General features: G+C 46.9%; 1 protein-coding gene across 8 annotated transcripts in view; it reads left to right on the forward strand.

Moving 5' to 3' along the window:
• The first annotated feature begins 10189 nt into the window (after positions 1-10189).
• Positions 10190-19319, forward strand: part of TSTD3 (thiosulfate sulfurtransferase like domain containing 3) — a 50245-nt gene continuing 41115 nt past the window's right edge. For 5 of the 8 annotated variants that reach the window (XR_009463869.1, XR_009463873.1, XR_009463872.1 and 2 more), the window contains exons 1-3: positions 10190-10336; positions 13823-13993; positions 15526-15685. Coding sequence is in view for 2 of the 8 variants with exons in the window: in XM_006276072.4 (XP_006276134.1) it covers positions 10216-10336; positions 13823-13993; positions 15526-15685; positions 16556-16619 (516 nt within the window). In the remaining 6 variants the exon portion in view is untranslated. Of the gene's footprint in view, positions 10337-13822; positions 13994-15525; positions 15686-16555; positions 16973-19319 lie in introns of those variants that run through there. The other 3 variants (XM_006276072.4, XM_019486381.2, XR_009463874.1) reach the window with 3 other exon arrangements.

Genomic DNA, 19319 nt, shown 5'->3' on the forward strand with positions numbered 1-19319 from the left:
AGGAAGACGGGAGTTGAAATCAGAGAGGAAGTCTCATGGGGTATAGAGTCTGCTGGGCAATAAGTGGTAGTACCATGGGGGAAGAGGAGGAGAATGGGAAAAAGAATGGGAGAGACTGGGAACAGTGCCTTTAAGTGGGTATTGTCACACAATATTAAATAAATATGACAGGGAATCCTTTTAGGGAAGTTGTTTCCCATTCCTCTTTTTCATCCCTTGGACTACTGGAGCCTCCTTTCACTAACTCCCTGCCTTGCACTTTTAGAAAGACTCCTGATGGAGCACTCTCACCTCTAACAAGTTAGTATTCTGTCTGTGTGGTTCTGTTCTTACCTGAAAAATGAATACTGGAAATTAATATATGACCACGATACCCTCCATATAGAGTCATAGAGAAGTAGGGCTGAAAGGGACCTTCAGAGGTTATCTAGTTCAACCCCCTAACCTGAGGCAGGATCATCTCTATCCAAACCATCCTGCAACCCTAATTTAAATTGTACATAAGATTACCTTCAACCCTAACATAACTGTCTCTAGTGGGTTATGGAATAGAGAAAATCCCACACAATTTACTGATTCGTTTTGATGCACTGGCTGGGGGAGTAGTTAACTGTTTGCACAATTTCACAATGATTACACAATTTATACAACACAATTTTATTTTAAAACTCTTTGCTACGTATATAACACTGCTTAGCTTTACGAAACACCACAAACATTAAAACACAATAATTACATATATCAGAAACAATGCTCCAAATGCACTTCCTTCCCAAACAATACTATAAGAATTAGTGTTACAAAAACAACTACAATTACAACTAAAAGTTAAATTTGAATCAATACTATTATTTTTCATATTATACTTACAATCCTAGAATTCCGAGAAGCCAAATACCAAAATATGGTTTCATTCCTCAGTAGTACAATTTAATGGGTTGGCCTCAGTAGTACGGTTCAATGGGCTCGCCTCAGCAATACAATTCAATAGGCTGGCCTCAGCAGTGATAGGACTAAGTCCCCTTCCTTCAGTCCCTTTCAGGTGCTCCGCGGCTTCAGCGTGAACTAAGAGATTCGTGTTCACAGAGAGGTTGGTTCAGGTGATCAGTCTGACCCGGGCTATACTTGCGATTCTTCCTTCGTTGTTCTACAAATATAGTCACCTCCAAATTGGGACAGTAAGTTACAGTTTTTATTGAGTGAGCTGCCATTAGTGGGCTCCTCCTACTCAACCTGTCATTACCCCCAAATTTGGGCTCGGATCTTACTCAACAGATTCTTTTGCCTTTGTTGAGCATTTTAAATTACCTTTGGGAAACTTCCATATCACTGCAAATGCCCTTTTCTTACCAATCTGGTCAAAAGGCCTTAGGGTTTGATCTCTTGGAATTCAGGATATTTGCTCTCTTTGTAAAAGACTTCTAAAGATGAAATTTAAATTAAGACTTTAAGCAAAGTCAGGACCTTTTGCACGTAGTCTCAAAACAATGACTTAGATAAGGAGATAAGATTTATCTTCTTCCTGAAACTGGCTAATGGGCAACCTTTACAAACATTCAAACTATTTCATTCAATATGACAATAACATAGACCTAATGCCCTAACCTACCACAGGCAAAGTCAGGGAACCATGGTAGGTGATGTCCTGCTTCTATAAAATGTCAATATACGCTCAAGAGGTCCAGGATAGAGGGCTACACCCCTTGTTGCAGAAGAAGGCAAAAATCCTCACAGTCCATACCAATCTGACCATGGATTAAAATTCCTTTCTGACCCCAAATCTGGCATTTGGTTTGACCCTCAGCAGAGAGGCAAGACCCTCTAGCCAGGAACCTTTCTTGCTCCTAGCAGGAGAATTGCCTATGCCTTTCATATAATATACATTCAATCTATGTCTATTAAAGTATGTGTATAAATCTGAATGCTTCTATTGCAGAGAATATCTTTGTGCATTGTTTTCACTACTTACCTGCAGATTATTTCAAAATAGGAACCACAGAATTTATTTATTCCTGCCAATGTCATGCAAAAGCCAAAAATCATATAAAACTGCAACCAATTGTTACGGTTTTTATTTCGTCTGTAAATGACAGTTTTGCAAATGTCTGTCAAAAAGGATGCCATATGGAAAGGCCGGCAGAAAGGCAACTAGTGAACCAGTTGTATATGCCAGGTTCAATTTGTCACACTTTTAGTTACTGGGAAAGATTATATATTTGTTTTGTGTAAGAAAACTCTCTTAATTAAAAAGTCAACAATGGGTTCCTCAGAATTTACACCCATTGTGAATGGGGAAAAACACTACTCTTTATTGACATAACAACAAGTACCAAGGGGATAAGACAAATTACAATAAAGGATTTTTAAAGTATCTGTAATTTTAGCAATGCTTCAACATGAAAATCTTCCAATAACATGAACATGTCACAAAACTATACTGAAATATCTTGCAGTTGCAGATACAACATAATCACATTTTTCTTAATACAATTATAGAAAAATGTTTGTTATATAAGCTCCAATCCTGCAGAGAATTAAGAGCTTGTCAATGTGGTAAAACTTGTGAATTAGAATGCAAATCAGTAACCATTCTGCACCAGCTCCCTCTTACACTGTACTCAGGGTATGAATATACCGTTTATTTATAATGATGTAATTTATAGCAGTTTTGTACACCAATATATATTATACTGGAATCTGGGGTGGACAACTGACCAACTTATCCTAGAGCAATAGACTATAGGCTGCTGTTAGAGCTCCTCGTAGTAGGTGTCAAGGGAATAGGTAATAGCTTGAACAAAGGGCCTTCCCAGCTGAAGACACCAGACAAAGGAAGACAAGGTTCTTTGGGTAGATCTGATATCTTTTATTAGATCAACTCAAATAGTTGGAAAAATTCTTCTTTGCAAGCTTTTGGGTACAAATACCCTTTGTCAGTCTAGAATAGAGAGTGGGAACCTGTTGAGCTCTCCTGGTCTAGTGGTTAAGACATTTTCCCTGAGTCTGGGAAACTCAAGTTGTTGGCCCTGTCCCCAAGAGAGGGTTTGAATCACCTTCTCCGACTTCCTAACAAAGAGCCTGCTCCACCAAACCAGGGGCGATGCATAGGGGATGCACACAGGTGCACCCCCTCTGATTGTGGTGGTGCACCCCTACAAAAAGGCGCTGCTGATCCCTGCTGGCTGCTGCCAGCAGTGTCTGTGGGTGGTTGCCGACCCCTGGTCGGTGCCTCCCCTCCCTCGCCAACAGCATCTGCAGGAGCTCCCCTACTAATTGCCGCTGTGCTCCCGCTGCCGCTGTGGCCCCCCAGCCGTGGGGGGCACACATTGTTCATGCACCAAATCATGTATTAGGCACCCCCAATCTTCATCCTGTTGAAACTTTCCCACTGGGCAGCCAAGAGGGAAAAATATATGGGACCAAGAGAGAAATCTAGAAAAAGCATAGATTGGCAGCTGCTTTGAAAAGTGTGTGTGAGGAGGAGGGGGGCATTCTGGCTCTACTAGGGCAGACAGATGCTATCCTATTTGCTGTCTATCTTTTTTAACCATTCTAAAATGTAGAAACACCTTACAAAAGACAGTAGGTCTGGGTCAAAACTCAGAGCTCTTTCCTCATAGATTTTCCCTTCTTGACTTCCCAGTAGGCCAACTTCAACAAGCGGGGTGAAGAGTGGAATCCTAGCTGATGGCCTAGTCTCTAGAGCACAGCTGGGAAGTGAAATGCAAGTTCAAATCCTCTAAGGTGGGTGGGGCCTAGAAGCTAAGTTACCCACTTTGTGGACAAGCACCCTAATCATTAGGTTATTGGGCTAAAAGGTGGGAGGGTTGTCTTACCATCTCTTTTTAACAATTTTCAACCTGGAGGGATGTGGGCAGTGGAGTCCCCCAGGGCTCTGTCCTGGAGCCTGTACTGTTCAACATCTTTATCAGCGATCTGGATGTGGGGGTGGAAAGCAGACTGTCCAAATTAGCTGACAACACCACACCAAGATATGGGGCGAGGTGGGCACGCTGGAGGGGAGGGACAGAGTCCAGCTAGATCTAGACAGGTTACAGAGGTGGGCAGATGAGAATAGGATTCAGCACAGACAAGTGCAAGGTATTGCATCTAGGGAGAAGGAACCAGCAACACACCTATAGGCTGGGGAACACCCTTCTTGTCAACACAGTGGCAGAAAGGGATCTTGGAATCATTGTTGACTCCAGGATGAACATGAGCTGCCAATGCGAGGAAGTGGTCAGGACAAGGCTAGCTGCACCTTGTCGCACATCTACAGATGGATCACAAGCAGGTCCAGGGAGGTGATCCTTCCCCTCTATGCGGTGTTGGTCAGGCCACAGTTGGAGTACTGCGTCCAGCTCTGGGCGCTGCACTTCAAGGGGGATGTGGCTAGCATTGAGAGGGTCCAGAGGAGAGCCACTATAAATGGACCTTATGTACTGTCCCAAAGGAGTAGGATCTGCAATCCTTGTAAACCGTCCTAAATACTACTTACCCATTTAATGTTGGATTTGGGCTTAACTCTAATAGACTTAAATACATTAAGAACACAGTGGGTGCATTTACACGTGCGCTTTAATGTGCAGGAGCCTATTCTACTGCACATTAAAGTGGCATGTAAAAAACACCATGCTAATACACTAATGTGCAGTAGAATAGGCTACTGCACGTTGAATGTCACCCAAAAAGCAAGCACTTGTACTACTGTGCATTAGCAGAGCCTCGTGCGCATTTATTTAGTACCTCATATTGGAGGTACTAAATATAATGTGCATTAGTAAAAGCGCATTAATGCACATGTAGATGCACCCAGCAGGTGTTTCTACATGAGATGCTTTACTGCATATTAGACTAATCTAATACACACTAAAGCATCATCATCTACACATTTACGGCAATTACTGCACATTAGATTAGTCTAATGTGCTGTTTGCTAGTACTGATACAGGTGCTAGGAAAATGGTGCCTTAAGCTAATGTGCGTTAGTGCACATGTAGATGTTGACGATGGGTGCAAACTGTGCCCAGTCAGCTGCACCAGCAAGAGGCCAGCCTCCTGCTTGGTGCAGAGCCACATGGCTGGCAGTTTCTGCAGCCACGTGGCAGGGACAGCTCTTTGGCTATCTGCAACAGGCCTCTGGACCCTTGGCCTGACACCTGAGGCCTGTGCCAGCTGCTGCCTACCCCCTGGGCACTGTGCCTCACCAGTGCAGGCATGTGCCAGGTGCTGCAGCCCTGTGGACCTTGGTTCTGCCCCCTGGGGCCCGTACCAGCACCTGATTACCCTGTGGGCTCTGTGCCCCTTTGCTGTGGGTATGTTTTGGACCCTACACCCCTGTGGACCCTAGCTGTGACACCCAGGACTCCTGATGGGCAGAGTCTGCCTCTCAGGCACCATGCCCCATGCCAGTAGGCACATGGCAGCTGACACTGGCACCCAGAGCCCCGGTCTGACTTCTCCACTCTGCCCTGCCCCATGTTGGCCTTCCTGACGGTAAAGACGGTGGCCCAGGAGCCAAACTGGACTGAGCAGAAGACCATGGACCTTATAGCAATTTAGGGTGATGCAGAGGTCCAGTGGTAGCTTGACCAGGTCACGAGAACCAAGGCCCATATGCATTGTAATGGTTGAGCACATCCGGGAGCACAGCCACCAGCACTCCAGCCAACAGTGCCACATAAAGGTCAAGGCCCTGCAGACACAGTGGGTCCGAGTCAGGGACCACAACCATTGCTCAAGGCCTGCTTGCAGGTCCATGCCCTTCCAGTGACAGCTAGACCAGATCCTGGGCCTGATGGACCCTGGCAAGACCCATCATGTAGGTCAGGAGAGGGCCCCTCGGGGCTCCAACGCCAGGTCCTGGTACACTCCTTAGCCTCAGACTCATCTGGCAGCTTGGGTAGCCCAGTCCATCACCTGTACCACGTGCCTGCCACACCCGCCCAGTAAACCCCATACAGGGAGATGGGCCAGGGGTGTGGAGGGGGTGCCTCTGCCACCCATTCCTGCACCAGTTCACCCACCCACCCCTGGGCTGTACACCTGGAGCCAAGGGCCCCACCTGCGGAGGAACGCCGGGTCCTCTCTTCCCATCCTTTCCCTTTCCCTCCCTGCCTGGCTGAATTCCCCACTACCTGAGGGAGTCTGCCCCACCCAACACAAAGGAAAGTGGGAGGCAGGTCAGAACTTAATTGAGCTACCAGCACCCTCCAAGCTAGGCAGCCAGGCGCCCATCATATGCAGAGAAGCTCATTGCTGGCGGCCTTTTTACCTAAATGTATATGTTTGAATTGCCAATTATATAGTTTCTCTACATGGTAGCCTCATTGGGACAGCAATATTGTTCTGGTTCTCAACAAATAATAATAAATATTAATTATCTATCTCATTATGTTAAATAATCAATCCCTTGTACAATTTTACACTATTTTAATTGGCTTCATATTTTTATTTGTTGTGTATTTCTTGCAGTTGTTTTTTATATTCATTTAGAAATATGATTTAGCTATTTAAGGCAAAACATGTCAAACAGCGGTGGGGATCATACTAACTAAGAGGTGAATCTAAAAGTGGTATACTCTCATGGAACATGTTCTGCTACACTTCTTAAAAGGCAACAGCCAGATCTAAAGTTGTTGATTTATTCTGCTTTACTGACTCAACACATATTTTATTATCGATGAAAGTGTGCAATAGTTTTATAATGTTTATACATTGATTATGTTGACAACTTACGAACTAGAGCTAGTTTAAACCAAAGTTGCACATGCGTTACTTAAGGCAGGTTAATATGAAAACACTGAATAAACGTCCGATTTGTTTCTGTGTAGTTGGTACTGGCTTCTTTTCAGGGTATGGGCCTTTATTTACAAAGCTATTCACTTTTGTAAAATCAAGATTTTTTTCTGGAAAATGGTGAATTATGTACTGCACAGTGCAGACACTGATCCTGCAGACATTTATGTGCTCAACTTTACTACAATGAGAAGTCCCATCATGGATTGCAACAAGACCATGAAAAATGCTTATACTGAGCACACATGGAAGTGTGAGCAAGAAAGAAGCTTTACTTTTTTTCTAACAGGTTTTCTTCTAGGAACTGAGTATCAAAATGGTTCAGCTATATGTCCTAGGAAACTCTCCTCTTTGTTCAAGTTATACAATCAGATCTGTGCAGATTGATTGTACCACAGGTGCCTTAGATTTGCTTTATCCTGAATAAATCTTTTGGGCAAGGCAGATTTATACCTTTTCCTTGAGGAGGTACTTCTGAATTTACCTAAAGGCATACTGATAACATGAGGATGAGATCCTTAGGCAGTGTGGGATTATGACATGCTGAGGCCCTAAACTATGTCGAGTTTCATAGATGTCATAGACATTAGGGCTGGAAGGGACCTTGGAAAATCATTGAGTCCAGCCCCCAACCCAAAGACAGGAAGTCAGCTGGGGTCATAGGATCCCAGCAAGATAAGCATCCAATTTTCTCTTGAAGTTGTTCAACGTAGATGCTTGAACCACCTCTGATGGTAGGCTATTCCAGACCTTGGGGGCTAGGACAGTAAAGAAATTCTTCCTTATGTCCAGCATGAAACGGTCTTGCAGTAGTTTATAACTGTTAGACTTCATTATCCCTTTGGGCACTCTGGTGAACAAACGTTCCCCCACATACTGCTGGTCACCCCTGATAAACTTATAGGTGGCCATCAGATCACCCCTGAGCCTGCGCTTTTCCAAGCTAAAGAGCCCCATAGCTCTCAGCCTGCCATCATAAGGTCTGTTTTCCAAAACCTCTGATCATGCATGTGGCTCTTCTCTGGACTCTCTTAAGCTTCTCCACATCCTTTTTGAATTGTGGAGCGCAAAACAGGATGCAGTACTCCAGCTGCAACCTCACCAAGGCCAAGCACAAGGGAAGAATGATGTCCCAGGGTTTGCTTGAGAAGCATCTATGGATGCAAGCCAGCATTTTGGTTGCTTTACTAGCTGCAGCATCGCATTGAAGGCTCATGTTCATCTTGTGGTCAATCATGACCCCCAAGTCTCTTTCTTCCACAGTGCTAGCCAGCGTAGCACTGCCAAGCCTATAAGGATGCTGCAGGTTTTTCTTCCCAAGGTGGAGAACCTTGCATTTATCGGTGTTAAACACCATCAGGTTCTCGTCCGCCCATTTGCTGAGCCTGTCTAGGTCAGCCTAGATTGCTCTCCTGTCCTCAGGTGTGGATGCTTTACCCCAGAGTTTAGTGTCATCGGTGAACTTGGCCAGTCCACTTCTGACTCCAGTGTCCACATTGTTAATGAAGATGATGAACAATATGGGTCCAAGGACAGAGCCTTGGGGGACCCCACTGGTCACCGGGCACCATGACCATTGACTTCTGTCAATTACCACCCTCTGGGTCCGACCACGGAGCCAATTTCCCAGCCAGTGGATTGTGGTGGACCCAAGGCCACAATTGGCCAGTTTTGCCAAGAGGTGATCATGGGATACCAGATCAAAGGCTTTTTTAAAGTCAAGATATATGACATCAATCTCTTCTCCCTTGTCCAGGTGATAGGTCACCTGGTCGTAGAAGGAAATGAGATTGGTCAAGCAAGACCTACCCGCAACAAACCTGTGCTGGCTATCCCTCAGGATGTTGGTGTTGGCCCATTCATTAAGGATGGCCTCTTTAATAAACTTTTCTAAGACCTTCCCTGGGATAGAGGTCAGGCTGATGGGCATATATTTTGCCAGATCCACTTTCCTCTCTTTCTTGAAGATAGGCACCACATTGGCCTTCTTCCAGTCTTCGGGCACTATAGCGGAGAGCCAGGAGTTCTCAAAGATCCGTGCCAGAGGCTGGGCTATGATGCTTGCCAACTCCTTGAGTACCCTGGGGTGTAAACTGTCAGGGCTGGCTGACTTGAAGGTATCCAGCCTCTCAAGGTGTTCCTTCACGAGGTCTGCACTGATGGAGGGCAGGGAATCCCCCTCACCTGGACCTCCTTGTCCCGTTTAAGAGACCCCATATGATAAAAATAATCCAATGTATGTATATTTTTGTTAGAACAAAAATGTTCATATTTAGAGCATCATTTTCCCATATCTCCTTTATTTACCAACAGATATTATAAAACTTAATATTGAGTCAGGTTTTTTTTCTAATTTAAAGACCAATTTATTGTGAGGCCCTAAACTGTAGCTTAATTTGCTTAAGCCTAAATTTGGCACTGTCCTTAGGACTATATATTTATTATATATCATATAATATATTGGCCACACTCATAGGCGATTAGTACCTCCAGAGTCTGGGGGGGCACTAGTGGCTGATTGCCAACGGGGGGAGGGGTGGGGGTGTCCAATAGCAGCTGATCCGGACAGAGGGGACCACAGTGGCCAATCACACTGCCAGTGGCAAAACTGGAAGTGCCACCAGCACTTCTCCCAGTGCCACTGGCACTTCTCTCAGTGCCGGCTAGCACCAATCTTGGGTGGGGGGGACCAGCTAGTGTTTCACTCGATGCCCCCACTCCCCAGCTGGCAAGGGCCAATCTCAGGGCAGGCATGGGCCCTGCCGTGCCCTCCCTGTGCATTACCTATGACACATTGTAGTGAAGTCTAAAGTGTATTTAAAACCTGAAGTGAAAAGGGAACTTAATGTTTTTTTACATGATGATGATTTCCCAAGCTGGGCAGGTGCAGCCTCTGGAAAGGCTCAAAAAGCAGAAGGTGGTGGTGGGGGGGTGGAAACAAATTTAAACACCTATTTTTAAGCCCAGCTAATAATGACTTTTAGTTGTCAAGTCATGAGGTTGAAGTACTGAGCTGACAATCCTTCTGTCAGGATTGTCTTCTGGCAGGCAGGCAAGAAGAGCTCACTGCGCGGGGAAAACCTGCCCCTCTTACCTAAACCTTTCCCATGCCACCTGTTTTTAGGCAGCAGCCGGAAGAAACAAGCTTCTCAAGGGCCGAGCCTGTAGCTGTTACCGCAGGAGGTGCCCCCTTCCACGCGGAAACGTGCAGCCGCCGCGAGATGCAGGGGGTGCGCGAGCTGCTGCGCCCAGGGCTGGGCGAAGGGCTCCCTTCGCATCCGCCTCACGAGCCGGGGCCGCCGCGCTCCTCCACTCGGCAGCAGCGCGCGCAGGAGGCGGAGTCCGGTCACGTGGAGTCGGCAGCGGCGGCCTCGGCTTCCTGCTTGCCCGCGCTCCCCACAGGCGGGCGCCTGGGCGATGCGGGGCTGCGGCGGGCTGCGCCGGGCCGTCTGGGCCGTGCTGGCCCCGCGCGGCCGCGGCAGCTGCAGGGGCCCTGCGGGGAGCACCCGCTGTCGCCCGCGGCTGGGGGCAGCGCCCGGTGAGTGCGGCGCTGCGGGGGGAGGCTTCTTTGCAGCGACGCCCGATAAGAGCAACCTCCCCTTACCAGCAACACCAGGCTGGAGCCCCCACGAGCGCCAGCTTGTAGTGGGCCTGGAGGCTAAAGACAGGCCAGCGGGGGTTGATTGGAATGGGAGGGGTTGTCCCACAGCAAACCCCAGCCCCTTGTCCCGTAGCAACTGACAGGGTGCCTTGGCACGAGGAGGGTACCTCCAGATTTTTGCTGCATACGCCCTGTGTGTGTGTGTGTGTGTGTGTGTGAACTGTTCTGATGCAAGTTGGATCTCCGGCTGATCCACCCCAGGTGAAACCAGTTGTCTGGTTTTAGCTGGAGAGGCCGGGCAGGTTCGATGACCAACCAAACAAAGGGTGCTCTGGTTCTCCTCAGATGGCATCCCAGCAGGGGTGACACATAGGGGGTGCACATGCACCTCCTGCACGTGGCAGTGCACCCCCTGCAAAAAGGTGCCACTGACAGTATTGGTGGTGCCTGCAGGCAGTTGCTGCTTGGCACCCTGCTGGGGGTGTCTAAGGGCAGTCCGTGATCGCCCCTGGCTGCTGTCAATGCTGCCAGTGGCACCTGCGGGTGGTTGCCGACCCCTGGTTGGTGCTCGCCCCCACCTCTGCTATCAACAGTGCTGGCAGCATCTGCAGGAGCTCCCCTGGTCACTGCCGCCGAGCTTCTGCCGGGGGCACACACTGTTGATGCATCCCGGGAAGGACAGCACCGTACCTAGACTGCTGGTGGACCCAGGCAAAGTTTTAGTATCAGGCCCCCGCTTTGTCAGACATGATGATGATAAAAAAAAATTACCATTTTCGGGCCCCCTTTCTGTCCAGTCCCTGGGCAGCCACTCAGGTCACTCATGCCTGTGTCTGGCCCTAATGAAGGGGGTAGTTGCCTACAGAAGATCAGGCCACTGAGTCAGTTGGCATATCCAGGGCATATCCAGACACATGGGCATGTGCAGTTTGTGGTGCCACAAGCCTCTTTGTGGAGCCACAAACTGCACGTTACATGTTAAACCATGGGCAGTGCTGCTAAGTTGTAGCATGCCAACAACATTTGCTACTGGGATTTCCTAGTAGCAAACTCCCCCCCCCCCCCCCCCCCCCCCCCCCCAAAAAGCAGCCGAAAGCATGCCAAAATTGTGTGCCAGGACAAAGTGCTGCAGAGCCCCTGAGCTGAGGTGCAGTGTGCCCAGGCAGCCAGAGAGTCGCTGGCTGGGGCACAGTGTGCCTCAAGACTGGGGAGCAGGCAACCTTGGGCTGGCTATTCCCCTGTCTTCGTGCCTCAGCACAGGGAGCCCCCGCACTGAGGCACTGTGCCCCAGCTAGGGAGTGGCACATGGAGTTAGGTGGCCTGTGGAGCCCTCGAGCTGAGGCATACTGCACCCTAGCTCAGGGCCTCCACAGCGCATGGAGATGACTGTTCCCCCGTCTTCATGTGTTGCTCCCTGGCTGGCTGGGATGCAGGGTGCCTCAGCTCAGGGGCTGCCTGCCAAGCTAGCCCTGTACTGAGGCACCCTGTGCCCCGTCCAGTTTCCCTCCTTCTCTGTAGCACATGGAGCCCAGCCAGGAGCTGGGAGGACCTGGGCATGGCCCACAACAAAGGGCATGTGCAGGGACAGGTACTACAGCACGAAGTAGTGGCACAAATTTGAGTTGCTACTATTTGTGCCGCTGCAAGCACATGCCCATGCTCGTCTACATGTGGCCCAACAGGCCACTGTGCCCTAGCTCAAGGCAGCCCAAAGGTGGCTGTGGAGTGCTGAGTGCTTAGGTTGTGGCTTACAGGCCCCAGCAGCTGCCTTTCTTGCTGCCATGTGTGGGGCAGGGCCTCTGTGTGCCACCTGGGAGGGAGGATCCTAGGGCTCTGTGTGCTGGTGGTAGGAGCCTGTGTGTCAGGAAGCACAACAGTGGTGCACATGCTGCACCATGCAGCCCACACAGTGTGACATGGTGGCCGCACACTAGTGCTGTATGTGCCCCCCGTCCATGCCAGAGCTGGACAAGCCTATGCTACCTTCTGTCTGATTATTGAAGACTTGTGCAGATTACCACCTCTGTCTTCAGAAAGAAGTGTTAGAAAAATCTATTTTAAATCCTCGGTTTCCCTGTAACTGGCCATAGAACTCTGCTTCCATACAGGGTACTTGTACAGGACATCCCTGTTTTTATTATGAATCCTTTCAAGGCAACAAGGTTAAAAATGAAGCTGTCTTATTCCTGTGTTTGCTTTCTGGTGTAAAAGGGCCTGAAAGTGCTTCTTTTTGCAGTTATTTGGGGATCCCTTTTATAAGGTAAGTTTGGAGTCCTTATGAGAGCATAAAAATACAAGTTCCTAACTGAAAGGACACGTTTGCTGAGATTAAGACTTTGGGTAGATGACAGCAATGAGTACTCCATGATCCAACTGAGCTGAACCCCAGTTATTAGTTAGTCCCTTAATTGGCCAAACTTACTGTAGTAGAACTCTCCTGCTGTCCTTGGTGCTGGGAATTTGCAGGTAGAACAAGCAACTCCAGAGCTCTGGTTTCTCCTCAAATGACATCTGATGAAGTATGTTGTTGCCTACAAAAGATCATACCTTTCGAACAGTAAGCTTCTACGGGCATGTCCCCATGAGTGTGCATGTGCAGTGGTGCATGTTCCCTGCAGGACAAATAACAGTGGCACATATTTGTGCTGCTGCTATTTGTCCCTGGGCACACCCCTGCACACGTGCTCGGGTGTGCAGTAAATTGCTCTGGGTGGGGTAAGGGAAGCTAGGGCCAGCACCTGGGCTGGACCCAGCAGCCTGTCCTGGGGGCCTTCTAGGGCAGCAGTGGCAGCGATCCAGGTGCTTGGAGCCTGCCCAGTAGCCAGGCTCTCTTTCTGGCAGCATGCACTGTTGCTATGTGTGCTGCATCACTTTTATTAGTGGCATGTTTTTTTGACCCTGGGATCTCCCAGGGTCAAAAAAAACACTGCCACGCTGCAAATTAGCAGTGCAGCAAATTAGCATGTGCTACATGTATTTTGCGGTGCTGCAAGCTGCGCATGTGTACTCGTGGGGACGCGTCCTAAGATGTCACTTTTCCCTACCTTTTGCTTAACTCTCTTTCCTCATCAGAATTCTGTTAAAATGCGAATGGAGCAATAGTTGTACCAAAGAGCACAATCCTTAATGTAAAACTAACAAAGAATAAATTGCATTTTTGTAGTTAAAGCTTCACTAATTTTTGCAGTAGCTGTCCTTCATGATTTCTCAGCTGGCAAAAAGAAATGGAATTTATTTTTTAACAGCAGTCAAACGTAGAAAGCAAATTCTTTTTCAAGGACTCCCTTGACACTTGCAAATATAGATGTTAGAGAATTTTCAGTGGCAAGTCTCCTGGATTAAAAAGTGTTACAAATAAGAGTGCATGAAAGTGTCAGATCTTTTTCCAGTTCTTGATGGGATAATTATCCTTTTTTCTCCCAGATTTGAAGAGCATAAATGTGATCTTTTATAACCTTTCCACTACTGCTGATCACAGTGTCTCCTACAAAGAACTCAAAGACCTCCTAAAATCCCAAACCATTCATATTGATGTCCGAGAGAAATGGGAAATTGGCAAGTTTGGAAAAATCCCTGGGTCCATCAATATACCATGTAAGTGATCATAAACATGACTAAATAGTCAAAAGGTCAAAGACCACTGAGAACAAATTTGCAAACAAGTAGTGATCACTAGGAATCTCTGGAATTCACATTGGAAGCATGTGGCGTTAAGGCTTCTTTAATTTTGGAGTTCCCACCGTGTGTCCCTCCCTGCTGCCACTGTCACTGTCGCTGATTGGCAGAGGGGACAGCATTGCTCACCACCCGCGCCTGAAACTGTGGCTGTGGTTTTCACCTCCTGCCCATCAGGCGCAAGCGGCAAGCGATAGTTCCCCTCTGCCAATCAGCAGTGGGGGCATGTGGGGGAAACTCCAAAATAAAAGCAGCTGTCTAGTGATGACTTTATAAAAACTAATTATTAGAAATCTTCACAAACCAAACTCCTTCATGGATTAAAATGCAGGGGTGAACGAACAACGTGGCCTGTGGGCTGGATCCGGCCTGCCAACTAATTGGATCTGGCCTGCAGGGGGTGCCCACCAATTAACTGGACATGGCCCGTGGCTGTCCCTGCAGCGCTCTGCATGGGGTGAGCCCCACCCAGGGCAGCCTATGCCACACTCCCATCCATGCCTCCTGGCCCTGGCCCCGGCCCCGGCCCCGGCCCCAGCCAGCACACACAGCTGCTTCCTGGTGGGGCTTCTGGTCTGGATGCAGCTACTGGGATGTGGCTTGGCACCCCTGCCCCTGCTGCTGGCCTGTAGCAGCAGCTCCTCCTGCCCTGCTGTGCTGCTCGGGGGGGGGGGGGGGGCAGCTGCAGGTGGGTGGCTCCAGCCTCTGCGGGTGGGGCTTCAGCTCCAGCTGCCTTCCACCCACTTGGTTGCCTGCAGGTGGCTGCTCATTGTGTTGGGTGGGTAGGAGCTGCTGGACATGGGGGGAGCTGAGCAGCACCTGGGCAGCTGCAGCCACACTAGGAGCAGCCCGGCCGGGAACCTGTGTGCACTGGCTGGTGCTAGGGCTGGTGGGTGCAGGAGGAAGCTCGGTATGGGATGCCCCAGGCAGGAGCAGATGGGGCTCGGACCCATGTGGACTGTCATGGGGATAGCCATGAACCGCACCTACGCTGCACCACCCAGGGCGAGCTGTGCTACATGTGTCCCCTGCCCACCCTTTGTTACTCCCCCTTCTTCCCCCCCAGCCAGCTCCCCAGACTTAGGGGCCAGGCAGCACCCCCCACAGCTCATACAATTCCCTATACACCCCACATTGTATACAAGAGTAAGACTTTATTCTGGGGTGTAGCTCAGACTTTATTTTGAGCTATTACGCAATTGCCTCTATATACACTACTCAAAAAAATGAGGACAAATACTATTTTTAAAATAAAATTAAAATACAGTAGATGTTTGATTTTTAGTATGTGACTTGTTTTTTTAAATCTATAATTAGTTAAAATGATATCTTCTGAAAGTTTTTGCGTGTGCAGCCCTAGACAGCTCACCAAAACTTGCTAAGTGACCCTCCAGCCAAAATAATTGCCCACCCCTGATTAAACATAAATGAGGCTTTGCATGTCCTTACAGTGGGTGAAGTTGTGGAAGCTCTACGGATGAACCCAGAAGACTTCAAAGAGCAGTACAATCAAGATATGCCTGCTAAATTGGACCACATAGTCTTCTCCTGCATGGCAGGAGTGAGAAGCAAGAGAGCATTGGATATTGCCATGTCTTTGGGTTTCAGCAGGTAAGCTAACTGCAGTCCAAGTAAATTCCTGTATAAAGGATAGGTTAATGTTCTTCAATGAAAGGGCTCCTGCTGAAAAGTAGAATCTTCATCTGGAGCCTTACAAGATGATTGTTACGGGAAATTCAAATGTGAAAGATGAAATAGGATGACCAGTACTCATGTTCCAGTTTGACTTCTATTTGGCTGTTTCTCACTGTCTATTGATACAATACATCATTTTCACTATTTATTACCTCTGTAGAATCAGAACAGCTCTGGGAGGATAAGCAGTCTTGCTTTCCTGCATGTTAACAGAATTGGTGGCTAACTTGAAATTGCAGTGTCACCTGTGCAAGCCCATTGCCTTCAATGATATGTCCTCAGAATACACTTGAGCTCCTAGTTGAAGCGTATAACTTGAAGACAGCTGAGGCACCATAGGTGTACTTGAAAGCTGTATTTGGCCTGCAGAGTTCTTGTTACTTTGATGCCAAGACAGGAGGGAATTTAACTGATATATAAAACTCTCGGCATTCTTTGTGGACCTAGATGCTATCTAATCCTCTCCTAAACCTAACATCTGGGATGTGTGAGTGAGCAACTAATTGATCAAGTATTGAGCCTTTCCTCCCCAACTTCAACCCTTGATCAAGTAGTTGAGGTTTACTGCCATTTCATTCCTTGCATTTTGCTCCTTGACACCAGGAGCAGTTAGATTCTACTTCGTAATAATGAATTCTGTCATTTGGTGTAATGCAGTTTTACATATGATGTTTTGTGTTTTTGGTTTGTGTTTTTCTGTTTATTCTTTCCTTTAGCCAAACCTTTTTCACAAGATTATCATCAGTAGCACTTCCATAATACTGCCTATCCTCTGTATGTTTTCAGAGTTCAGCATTACGCAGGCGGCTTTGAGGAGTGGAGAGAATATGAACCTTTAGAGAAAAACTAATGATGTATATCTACCTTGTTCTCTAGCCTTCTAAGAACTCTAGAAAATCATTAATGTTTGTTTTAATAGGCAGTGAATTTAGGAAAATATATTGTGAAAGGGAATCTGTTCTATTTTGTATATAAAAATTATCATGTATATAGATGCTGTTAGAAGAAGCTGTTGATTTTGTAGGGGACTAGTCTTCACCTTTAGTCCTATGTTCAATGGAACTACTATGTAAAGAGAGCTTAAAGGTAAAGACTAACATAAAACTTGAACATGTTGTACACTGAAAGGTGTGTTTCTTCTACTCATATTGCACCATAACACATGAGATCATAACTACAGTATTAAACTAATGGTGACATGTAGTACTGCTTACTTTGTCCTCTCTGAAGAACAATATATCTAGAACCATGTCAGATTCCATATAATTTATTGGAGTTGGAAAAGTAGTTCTCAGAACAACTTGGTACTAGCCTACGTACAGTAGTTTTTAAGAACATTTCTGTTCTGTCAGAGGTGCAAGAAAAGAGCAGTGCTCCTTAATAAGCTGAGTATTTCTAAGTGGGGAGCGAGAACATAAGTACAGGTCTTTCTTTTTCTGTATACCAGATAGTAATCTGATAATTGTGATACCTGGTTGAAGGAATTGTGAAATATTTCAAGAATGTTTTAAAGAACATGAGCATAGATTTTTAACAGAAAATCCTACAGAATGCAGACAAGGCATAGGGCTTCTATAAAAGAGAAATATCAGAAAAAAAACCTAGGGGTATAAGCTCATTGATGGTAAAGGTGTTGATTTAGGGAGGGATTTCTCATGAAAACAAAGGGTGATATACAGAAATCCCCACCGAGTTTCCATGGAAGATGGGGTTTAAGCTTTTATATGTCTTCTCTTATACTGCACTGTGTAGTTCAGTGGTTCTCAGCTTGTTAGACTAAGACACCAGCCATAAAATGCCAGCTCTTTTCTGTAGTCAGAAAAGACAAGTGAACTCTAATAAAGCCATTCTTCTGTTGCAAAGAACTCAGAAAGACCACAAAGGGTAGAATGCCTTTTACAGTGTGGATTCCTATTTGAAATATCTGGGTTGATCTTGTGAATTGTCTCTAGGTGTTTGCACACCTAACAGTGCTAATATTGCACAGCACTCTATGCCACTTAAAAGGATATCTTAGCACCTTAGGGTGCCATGCCACCCTTGTTGAGAATCACTGGTATAGTTACAAGCTACAACCACCAATGAATGCTCTTGGCCAGTAGCTTAAGGAGAGGTGAGTGAGCAGGACATGAGCCTCAGGCACTATGTAAAGGCAGGAAGTGGGGGCTGGAATAGAGCTGTTAGATGCCTCACTCCCCCTGCCTTGCCCTCCTACTCCCCTGTCTCTTCCCTGTTCCAGTTCTAGTGCTGGGTGGGGGCCTAGGCAGAGAACTACCTGACAGTGCTAGCTGTAAGAGCAGCAACTGGCTCAATGCTTCTCTGGGAAATGTCACTTCCTTCTCTTGCTGCTGAAGACCAGTGGAGTGTTTTGGCTGCTCAACATAGACAGTAGTGGTAGAAAATGGAGGTGACATCTCCCCCAGCAGCAAACTGATGCTGCTCTGTCCTCCCTGCTGCTAGAGCCAGAGCAGGACAGATGAGTGCAGTACTGGCCCTTTAGGCTTCTGCTTTTGGCAGTCAGTTAACTAGGAAAGGTGTCCTCTGATAACCATCATAGAGACTGTACTAGCTTATCAAAAATAATTACAATTTTAGTTGGATGCTCCTTTCATCAGTACGACAGGCATGTTTCATGCCATAGTCCCTACATTGATACTTGACACTCAGATTTGAAAAGTGAGGTGCAAAAGATACATGCTCATGGAGGAAACATTTTTTTTTCTCTCCCAGAGGGGAGTCTAAATTATCGAACTGAAGAGGAAGGGCTTCTTGATTCATGCAGCAGTATATATTTCACTCTCGAGTATGTCAATTTGGGAACATAAACTGTAAAGTTGGCAAGGGTGTGAATTAACAATGTATTAGTACAGGATATCTTAACTTTTTGTGGACTCTTACTATGTAGCAATTGCAAGGTCACTTCTTGCTGTTTTAACAGCACGATGCGCAAATCATAGGCCCCTCAGTTAGTAACCGGTTCTCTTAATTCTTTCTACCTACAGAGGGAGGAATGGGAGGAAAAGAAAAAGTCTTCTCTGTATGATAGAAGTCAACAGCCCTACCTCTTGTTAATTGTGAGGAAAGTGCTGGCTGGGGCTCTATCAGAAAAGTATAACGTCGTAAACTAGAAAACTGAATCTCCCTTCAGCTCCTATCGAACAGCTGTAGCACCAGATTTGTTTTATCTTAAAGTTCCCTTAGTATTTGAAGTTCTTTGCAGATGCAAAAGTAGAAGTACCTCAGTCTTCACAGGACTGAGCATGCTGGGACCTAGGTTATGGCTCCAGTTGTTCTCAGCACAACAAATAGACCTGGCTTTATACAAAACACAGTGCTTAGTGAAGGTTAGGTAATCCCTTTTTATGATGGCCTGGTGATTGAAGTACTCACCCATCTCATGAAACATCTCACTTCCCTGGCTGAGGAGCCTCAAACCCAAACCTCTCACTAGGTAGGAGAGTAGTTTGTTAATTATGACATCCTGGGGGAGGAGAGTCCTTGTATTCCAGCCTTTGCAGTGGAGAGTGCATATGCATTTTACATAGCACCA

Source organism: Alligator mississippiensis, chromosome 1 (genome assembly GCF_030867095.1).
Source record: "Alligator mississippiensis isolate rAllMis1 chromosome 1, rAllMis1, whole genome shotgun sequence".
In the NCBI taxonomy this organism is placed as follows: Eukaryota; Metazoa; Chordata; order Crocodylia; family Alligatoridae; genus Alligator; species Alligator mississippiensis.